The sequence below is a fragment of the Phoxinus phoxinus genome, assembly GCF_949152265.1.
Source record: "Phoxinus phoxinus genome assembly, chromosome: 13".
In the NCBI taxonomy this organism is placed as follows: Eukaryota; Metazoa; Chordata; class Actinopteri; order Cypriniformes; family Leuciscidae; genus Phoxinus; species Phoxinus phoxinus.
Window position 1 is genome coordinate 14,783,204 of NC_136888.1, and position 10,672 is coordinate 14,793,875.

The 10,672-nt window shown below is 38.2% G+C and overlaps 1 protein-coding gene across 1 annotated transcript; it reads right to left on the reverse strand.

Annotated features, from left to right (window-relative positions):
- Positions 1–659: 659 nt before the first annotated feature.
- On the reverse strand, positions 660–10,576 carry col10a1a (collagen, type X, alpha 1a). Its single transcript, XM_079632137.1, has 4 exons — positions 10,291–10,576; positions 5,264–5,359; positions 4,846–4,987; positions 660–3,019 (listed from the first exon to the last, which is right to left on the reverse strand). The coding sequence occupies exons 3-4, from the start codon at positions 4,970–4,972 to the stop codon at positions 1,191–1,193; spliced, it is 1,956 nt and encodes a 651-aa protein (XP_079488263.1). The 5' UTR covers positions 4,973–4,987; positions 5,264–5,359; positions 10,291–10,576; the 3' UTR covers positions 660–1,190.
- Positions 10,577–10,672: the final 96 nt, after the last annotated feature.

A 10,672-nucleotide genomic window follows, 5' to 3' on the forward strand; every position in this document is an offset into this window, starting at 1 on the left:
ACAGACACTGCTCAGATGTTTTTAGCCTACCACAGAAGCTAAATATAATTTAGAACCATGCATTTTCGGCACTCCAAGATGAACCCCACCACTAATCTAGCAACCACAAGATGGGTGTGTTTTCACCCAATATTCCTGTTCCTAGTTTAGATGCTGGATATGCATCTTATACGCCAATGTTAAACTTGTGGCTCCCACCTCTGCACTCACAGATGGTAACGACTTTACCCTCCAGGTGCTCTTTTCTTTTCTTTTTTATTCAACCACATCCCTCAACTCCTCCAAATGCAGTGCCTGCCTGTGGCTTGTGGCTCCTAGCTTCTGATTGCCTCCGCCCAGCGGCTTCTGTTTGACTTGTCTCTCCACCTAACCCACATCTATTTGGTTGACTGGTAACTTAACACAGTTATCAAAGCATACTCCTTTACTTCCCTATCCTGTTTTTAAATGCACTACTCTTGGCAAGTACAGGTTTTTGATTTATTCATTTTTTTTTCAATCACCAAAACAAAATAGAAATATAGCTTTTTAAATGTGTACTGTTGTGATTGTGTTGCATTTTATACTACTGTATAGTTACCCTTGTTTGAAAGAAAAGAAAGTGACTCATAACTCAAACTGACTTATTCAGCACACTAAAACACAAACACAGACAAAAAAACTCTTTAGGAAATATTTTATTTCAGCCATTATGGTTAACAGATAAAAATTTATAATTTGGGATAACATTTGTAGATGTTTTTAAAAATGTTTTTCATCATTTTCACCATCTCACAATATTCAAGTCAGAAATAAGGATGTCGGGAAGAGCATTCTCTCGGTTTAATCAGTAAGGATATAAGGACAACAATAAAAATAAGACAAAGATTTGAACTAGCCACTGTGATCAGTAACAAAAAAGACACAAACAAAAAAAAAAAATTAGGAAAAGGCGAGAAATGATCAGAACACTTCTTCACGTGCTCTTTTCACACACATAAAATGAAAGGTTTTAACCGTCTTGCTATCCCTGATAACATATTACATAAATTACTTCCTTCTTATTGGCACCACTGCTTGGAATTTTCAAGTTGAGATGCTTGTATTTCTCAGAACAATAGCACAGTCGGTTGTGCATTGAGGTCTGCAGAACAGGATATTATGCTTGAGAAATAGTGATGTTTTAGAAATTATGTGATTTGATCACCTTATCACGTGGAGGCAATCAGGAACCCAGAGAAAGAGCAATGGACATTATCGGCAGCAAAAACACCATTGGCCTCATCATCAGGAATCTGAATATAAACAGTGTCCTGCTCATTGAGCTGAAGGACAGAACTACCAGACATCTGGTCCACAAATCCCTTGTTGTACTCATCATAGGAAAACATGACTGGATCGCTATTTTTATAAAGTGCCACTAAAGCATTAGCTCCGTTCACATGCACGCTATAGGAGAAGTAATAAATTCCTGGAATCTGGCAGGTGAACAGACCTGTCTCAGGATCATAATGCTGCTCTGCATTATACACAATCTGATCAAACTTAATTGGGGTGCCAGATGGGGGATAAGGTGTCACAGTTGCAACAGTGAATGCAGACACAGGACTTTTGACAAGAACTGGGTATGTAGTCTCACCCTGGGCCTTCTCAAACATGACCTCACCAGGAGGTCCAGGAGGGCCAGGAGGTCCAGCAGGACCTGGAAGTCCATCAGCCCCATCAGATCCAGGAAGTCCAGGTGGACCCTGAGGTCCAGGAATTCCCTTGGCAGCCAAACCAGCTGGGCCAGGTGATCCAGGAAGACCCGGGTGGCCTTTAAGCCCAGGTAGGCCTGCAGGACCTGCAGGGCCAACGGGGCCTCTTGATCCAGGGGCTCCTTCTTCTCCTTTTTCACCTGCTGCTCCAGAATATCCTGGAAGACCCTTTGGTCCAGCAGGTCCTGGTGCTCCTGAGGTACCAGGAGCACCTGTGTGGCCAGTATCTCCTTTGTTACCAGGAGCACCTGTAGCTCCTCTTGGACCAGGTTGTCCTGTTGCCCCGGTATATCCCTGCTTGCCTTCAATGCCTTGGGCTCCCTGTTCTCCCTTGTGCCCCTTCATCCCTAGAGGTCCCATTGGACCTTGCTCACCCTTATCACCTGTTGCCCCCCTCTCGCCCGGGAAACCTCTTGAACCTTGAGAACCAGCTGGACCCACAGGACCAGTAGCACCTGGATATCCAGTGTGCCCTTTAGCACCTGGCTCACCTTTCTGACCTGTTGTACCTGGACTACCAGCTACTCCTCTCTCACCTTTTACACCAGATTCACCTGGTTTACCATAACCTGGAACACCAGGAGAACCAGGAGCACCAGATGGGCCTTGTGGACCTTTGGGGCCAGTAGATCCAGGAATACCTGGGGCACCATTTTCACCTGGCTTGCCAGGCATTCCAATTCCAGGAGCACCAGTTTGACCTTTTGGACCTGTTGCACCCATGGGTCCAGATTCTCCATCACGGCCAGGTGAGCCTGATTTACCTGGTTCACCAGGATGTCCAGCTTTCCCAGGTCTTCCAACACCAGGCTCACCAGGCTTCCCAGAAGGACCCACTACTCCTGCTGGACCTCTCTCACCTGGTGGCCCCTGAACCCCAAAGCCTCTTTCTCCTTTTTGTCCTGGCAGACCAGGAATACCTGGATGTCCTTTAAGACCAGACTCTCCACGTGGTCCCATTGCTCCTGGAAGACCTGACGGTCCAGGTTTGCCTGTTGAAGAAATGCCTGCAGGTCCAGGGCTACCAACAGAACCAGGCATGCCTCTGGGGCCTTGAGGACCAGTTGCACCACTGTCTCCTTTAAGTCCAGGGGCACCTGTGGCTCCGGGTTTGCCGGGTCCACCTGGAGAACCAGGTTTTCCAGGTGCTGAGTAACCAGTAGGACCAGGTGGTCCAGCAGGTCCCTGTGGCCCTGGCAGTCCTTCACCATCTTCTCCTGCGGGTCCAGGGGGGCCAGGAGGTCCAGGTTGGCCGGGCTCACCGGGGATGCCTGGTTCTCCTGCTAATGATACCATTGGATTTAAAACAAGAAGTTTATCAGTGGCAATACTCATAATCAGTTTGTATGGCAGTGGCAATAACTGTATTCATTAAATTGTGGAATTGTCATTTTGAAACTGACCATGAAATTGAATGTTTTTCATGCAATTCTATAGTGTATGTTAAAAAAAATATATAGACTGTTTATATAAATTATTTAAAAAGTATAATATACTTCAATATCATATAAGTACAATATACCAGTATACAAAAATTGAGAAAACACAATGCTAGAGGACCATATCAGATACAAATTAGACAGACTACAAAAATGTGTGACTAAAATGCTCCTATGAACAAATGGTGCCTTCTTACCCATTTCAACATTGTTAGAAATTGTTTTATTGAACAACAGTTAATATACATATATAACTATATATTTCTTTCCAATAAAGCTGTCTTCTAAAACAGCAGGAAGTCAGTATCTTCGAGAATGTTGATATGTATTAAGTCTTTTTTTTTTTTATTAAAGTCCCTTTTATCAAAACACAGTGTTTAGACATCAGAAATAATACATTTTAAACTTCAAACCTTGATTATCACTGATGCATATCTATACATATACATGTATTTGTGTCAAGTAAAATACTTTTTCTTATCTTTTTGTAATTTTTGTGAAAAAAGTGCTTGCCTCAAATGTTTTGGTTTTAACTTAAAAAGTTATATCTGTGATTCTATTTTATTCTTTTCTCTGAAGCCTTCAGAAACGTTTCATAAATAAACTTGACTTGACAAAGGCCTCCAAGAATATAATATATTTTTCAGGATTGAATTACAGTACATATTCTTTTTGTGCATTTTATAATTCCACTAGAGAATCTAATACCTCTTCTATAGGTTATATATATATAGGGTAGAGATACTCAGTGATGGAAGACCTCAACCAAAATAAAATGAAAATATCTCCTGTGGAAGAATGTATAGGCCCTATGTAATATATATATATGCGGCTAGGACTCCAGTTTTATAATTGCCTTCATGTGGTCAAATCTATTGGTTTGTAAACTACATCATACCAAAGGTCATTCTTGGAGGCACAGCTTTAATGAAACAGATGTGTCTAGATTTTCCCGTGACACACCCAGACAAATCACTTTTCAACATGTCTCTATAGAGACTAATTCTGAAAAGCTGTTCATAACCTTCAAAAGTTTGTTGATTTTAACATGCATATCCTTTAAAATCTAAAACAACACTGAATCACTTCTGCTCAAACAAATTGTATAAATCTGTGCAGTTTTTTTTGTAGTTGTGCAATATCACCAATCAAATGATTATATTTGAACTTTGAATAGTTCATCCAACAATGCAGTTATGCATGATTTAAGAAAATGTTACGATATATTGAATATTTCGTACATCCTTCAACTTATTGTTCAAGACTCCAAACTGGAATTTGTTGAAGGATGTGTGGAAAAAGTATACAAAGATGCACTAAAGGATCCGTTGGATGTAAAATGCATTTTGCACTTAAACTAAAAGAAATGACTTCCGGTGTAATCAGAGACAGTATAGCAAGATGCATCTGTAGAGGCATGACATGAATCTGCAATTTGAATATTCAAAAGCTTAGGCAGATACTATTGGAGGAAGCACTGTGTATCAGTACCCAATCAGTGTGCCGAACTGAACTTTTTTATGCGCATACCTAATTGTTTTGTATTGCCTACACTTAAACTGAATGTGTTAATCTAATACGTCTTTAGATCAAACATCGTATTTGGAAACATATATCTTCAGTACACGGCAGAAGGCAAAGATAAGCATTTTTCAATTTTAAACACATACCTTGGCTTTTCACTGAGTAAGGCTGGTACTGGGGGGCCTTCATCACCTTCTTGACAACATATCTCTCACCATGGGCAGCCGTCAAGGCCACCAGGAGAAGAAGAATGCTTGCTACTCGAAGATCCATTCTCTGAGGTCAAATCTGCAACGGAATTGAAAGAGTTAGATGTGATGATGTAAAGAAAACTGCTGCTGATGAAGGCTGAAACATTCTAGTGGAACAATTAGTTCATTAGTCCATTTTTAAAGTAAGCAACAGCTGACAATTGTAAACTATGATTTCAACTTCCATTCCATTATTAATAACTTTGTGTAACCCATAACTCAAAGTAGTATAAGAACACCCTCCCATTTGCACCTGCTGACAGATGTCCCTCAGTATCAAGGCCTAAGGAGACGAAATAAAATGGACACCTACCGGCATTGGGTTCCAAATAAATAAAAAGTTGAACACAGCCGCGGCTCCCACTTCTGAATATCCTTGTGGTAAGAGCCAGACAGGATCTGCTGCTGCCTAGCACAATGATGAGGGTTTTTATACCATATCTGGCCCTTGCATCATTAAAAAAGCACCTACCACACTAGTACCTCCCCTCTCATCGCAAGGCTGTAATTACCAAGCAGATTTGCCCACTGTTGGCATGTCACTTCATGGCTTTTGCTTTGAGTGTTTAGACCCATGATTAGATCTTGTTAAGCTCCCCTCAAAGCTGCAAAAGATGCATTTTAGTCCTAAATTTGGGTTGAAAATGTCAAATTTAGGGTATGGATGGTCTGTATGATGTGTACTTCCCATATGTAATGCTGTTATCTTTAGAAACATGATGTAAACAATAATTGACATAGAAGTGAGTGACTTTCTAACAGTGTGGAGTTTTCTTTTTCTTTTTGCTTTTAGCATTGCAAATGTGCTTTGTGTAATTTGTTGCAAATATACACATATTACATTATATCTATCTATCTATCTATCTATCTATCTATCTATCTATCTATCTATCTATCTATCTATCTATCTATCTATCTATCTATCTATCTATCTATCTATCTATCTATCTATCTATCTATCTATCTATCTATCTATCTATCTATCTATCTATATATCTATCTATATATCTATCTATCTATCTGTGCATTTATATGAAAATTAGAAATTTCCAATTATAGACACTTGCATTTTTTAAACAGATAAAAAGTGTCAATAAGAATTAAATAAATATAAATGCTATTGAATGCTATTGAAAATTACTTTGACTGAAATTGTTTGCCTTGTCTGTCTGTTTGGCTTTACAAATTCCTCTTTTTTTTTGGACTGTCTAGTGCATTTGAATTTCTCCCAGAAAAACATATACAAAAACATAAGGTGAAAGAGAGATTCAGCAGGTTGGTGTGGGAACTGAAAACCTCCCGCTGTCCATAACAACAAACACGAAGAATCCAAATATGTCTGAACACATTTAACTCTTTTCCTTGAGAAATGCTCATACAGGAGCCACTTTGACTCTTGTTTGTTCAGCGAGTCTGTTCGGAGAGTGTGTGAGGCTTTCATAAAATGTACTATTTCAGGCCAAACAAGTTTATGGTTCTTTACGTGTGTATTTTTGTAAGTGCTTCACCCAGAAACAGCTAATAAAGAATATATAAAAAGACGTTCTGGAAAATACATCTGACTTTTTTACCCTCTTGTGAAGGTGGTGACGATGAGAAGTTAACAAAGTGTCCAGAAGGGGGCGCACATTTTGTACAGTACTCTTTAAGTGCGTTTGTCAGCATCTTCATCACTAGGCTTTTCTTGCCATTATGGTCCTTTTATCATGTTTTATTTCCTTAAATTAGGTTTTCTCACACAGCTCTCCCTCACGTTCTGAGGCTGCTGCTGGATTTTATTTTTGGGCGCATGGGAAACGTGCACACCCAATTAATCATACCCTCTACAACACAAGAGTGGTCTTGAGGTATGATCACGATCAGCTATGTGCGGCAGGCAACAGCTCCTAAATCTTTACATAATAACATATAATGTATGGTTCTGCCCATATGATTCCATATGATGTAGGCCTACTCCTGGTTTACTGAATGGAAGATCCCTTTTGCACACATGATGGAAGATTTATGCCACATATACAGTAGTGTATCATTAAGTGTTCCCTGAACATGAAGTTTGTTTCAACATCTCCAATTTTCTGAATTAGTCTCAATCAAGTATAATTTTCCAAAGTGGTACCTTAAAATAGCCTACTAAATAGTTTTGAGCAATAATTGCAGTTGACAAGCATTGTTTTAACACGTTCTGCTCCTGAAATACCAACTTCTTAGACTTGGTAAAATACTGCATCGCTGAGAATATGAAGACATGCTGTTTTATAGACATGGCATGACATCTGAAAGAAAGATCACATTATCAGCTGTCTGCAGCACGTGTTTGATTACAACCTACACTCAGACACTTTATTTTTTCCAAAGACAGGATTTTTCCTCTTCTTTTAATTCTGACGCGATCAACAGTGTTGTATTTAAAGGGATAGTTTGCCTAAAATGAAGACATTTAGTCACTCACTTTTGTATAACACAAAAGGTGAAAGGTTTTTTTTACAAGGACATTTGTGACCATGTACACTATACCATTCAAAGTTTAGGGTCAGAAAGATTCTGACCCTATAGATTCTATACATGTATAGGTCTGAAGTTTTTGAAAGAAGTGTCTTATGCTCACCAAGGCTGCATTTATTTGATAAAAAATACAATAAAAAAAAACAAAATATTATATGGCCTATTATTACAATTTAAAATAACTGTTTTGATTTTAATATATTTTAAAATATAATTTATTTCTGTGATGTCAAAGCTGAATTTTCAGCATCATTACTCCAGTCTTCAGTGTCACATGATCCTTCAGAAATCATTCTAATATGCTGATTTGCTGCTCAAGAAACATGTACTGAGATTATCAATGTTGAAAACAGTTTGTGCAGCTCAATATTTGTGTGGAAACTTTGATACATTTTTTAGGATTCTTTGATGATTATAAAGTTAAAAATCAACAAGTTGAAATTTTATTTGACATTATTTTTGTAACAATGTAAGTCTTTACTTTTACCTTTGATCAATTTAATGCATCCTTGCTGAATAAAAGTATGAACTTCTTTCAAAAAATCGAACTGTCTTTTGAACGGCAGTATGTCAAGCTAAATAGCTTGATAGCTTTGTGTTATGAACAAGCTAAAATGTAATTAACTAACTGAATTGAATTAGTTTAACTGAATTTAATTGAGTCATTGAGTTGAACTGAAGATCCAGATCTTAAGATCATAAATGGATGAACTGGTTCACTGAAAAGAATCATTCCAAAAACATATTGTAAACTTGGCATTCTATATGAATATTTTTGGCTCTATGAGATTTGCAAGTCACGGATAAAAGCATCTGCTAAATGAACAAATGTAAAATAATTCATCATTATTGAACTGATCTGGTTATTGAGTTCATTCTTTCTGGAAGACAAGATTATTACTGAAGAACATCTGGAATGTTTCCTTCTGTGTTCCACAGATAACAAAGAATAACATTGTATGGGTTAGGAATGGCACGAGGATGAGTAAATAGTGACAAACTTTACATTTTTGGGTGAGCTATCCCTTTAAGCATGTGCTAACTCCATGAACATTTAGTTCTTTCTAAATGTGTTCACCTCCTGCAGTGAAGTCTCAAGCAAACATTCATTTTTGCAAACTATGTTTGTGTTTACAACCCACGAAGGAGGCGAGTGACTCAAAATGCTACTGACATTTAGTTTAATGACAGAGCAAGTATGGGTGGAGTCTGTCTTTTTGTAACATTTTCAGGTTCTGTTAATTTATGTCTTTACTTCTTTTGAAAACTGTCAAAACGAACAGCATGGAGGGTTTTTCATCACTCAACTTACAACCTGAGATCACAAGATGTGTCCGTCTGATGAAAACGTGCTTCTGTTTGCTAGGTCATTAAAAGGCTATACTGTCATGTAAGTGATTTAGTTTTCTTTTTATGAGCTGTGTCATGGGACCATAAAATGACACAGCACTTAGGTTATGGTGACTTCACTTTGCAGTAACAGAGGAAAAGATATAGCAAATGAAAGAAATACATTGTCTTTCAGCCATGTAGGCCTCTGTTAAACTCATTACCCTCTCTGACACTCTTGTTGTGGTTACCATCTCACTTTATAATAACCATTATGGCCTGCATTGTAGGCATTTAGAAAATTAACAAGATACTGTACATCTGAATTAAGTGTTTACCTACAGAACTATTGTTAAAAAATGCAATTAATTGTCATTGCAGACACTAACATTCTGCAATAATGCTCTTAAAGGGACAGTTAACCGAATTTTTTTAATTCTGTCACAATTTTATCACCCTCATGTTGTTCCAAACCAGTATGGGTTTCTTTCTTTTGTGGAACATAAGAAACATTGGATGCCATCAACTTTAACTGGAGGGGGAATTTTTTTTTAGCAATTATTCTGTGTTCCAAAGAAGACAGGTCAAAAAAAAATTTGTGGGTGAAGTATGAAAAAATCCCTGCTTAAATTCCTGATGGTGGATACTATAAAGAAAAAAGCGTGTTTCTGTATTAATGGCCATTCAAAAGGCAAAAAAATACAGAGATACCAGCAACTGTTCTGGATGAGAGATTCAGGTGGCCAAAGGAGGAGGCTGGACGGCAGATCCACGTGCAAGTTTAGGTTTATTAATATAATACACAAGGTCATATAACACAAGGTAACTGGCGTAAACAATGAAAACGCATAACGGGAGGACACACGATAATAATTAATTCATTTATATAGCTAGCGCTTTTCTCGCCACTCAAAGCGCTTTACATAGAAGGGGGAATCTCCTCAACCACCACCAATGTGCAGCATCCACCAGGATGATGCGACGGCAGCCATATTGCGCTAGAACGCCCACCATACACCAGCACGGATCCACGTGCAAGTTTAGGTTTATTAATATAATCCACAAGGTCATATAAAACAAGGTAACAACCAGAGAACATGCATTCAACGACTGAAAGGGAACAAGTTAAACACAAGGGCTATATATTTACAAGCAGGGGCAGACAAGCTTAAGGTGATTGAGGGACAGGTGTTGGTGATAAGTTGTCATGGAAAGGAAGGATGGCGGCTATGGTAACAAACACGGCAGGCAAAACAAGGGAAGCAGTCACTGAATCCAGGAAGTGAACAGAAACAACGGTAAAGGACATTTAAACTTAAAACACTTTCTACACCGGGATCATTACAGCAACATAGCTAAATTGCAATATTTCATTGCATTGCAGATGTTTTGTCATTCAAAAACATTTGTGCATTTTGATTAAAAAATTATCTGCCAATACATAAATCACAAATATTTAAATTAAAGGGATAGTTCACCAAAATAATTTAAATTCTGTCATTTACTCACCCGTGTCGATTTGTTCATCCCTTAAGACTTTCGCTCATCTTCAGAACACAAATGAAAATCTTTTTGATGTAACAGGGTCCCTCCGTTGACAGCTACACAACTACCACTTTGAAGCTTCAAAAAGTTCATAAAGAGATAGTTAAACTAATCCATATGAATTGAGCCATTTTCATTTGTTCTTGCGGAAGCTCAAACGTGCTACGTAACTATGTCAAGCGAACATTGAGCTTTCGTTTACCACAACTGATGTGCGAGTTCATGATTGTTTATATGTAAATAAAAGCCTATATTCAATCTGTTTGTAACCCCTTTAAATTTAGGCAGTTAACAGACTCTTAATTTGAAGGAAAAATGTAGTAACTACTATTCTCCACTAGAGGGC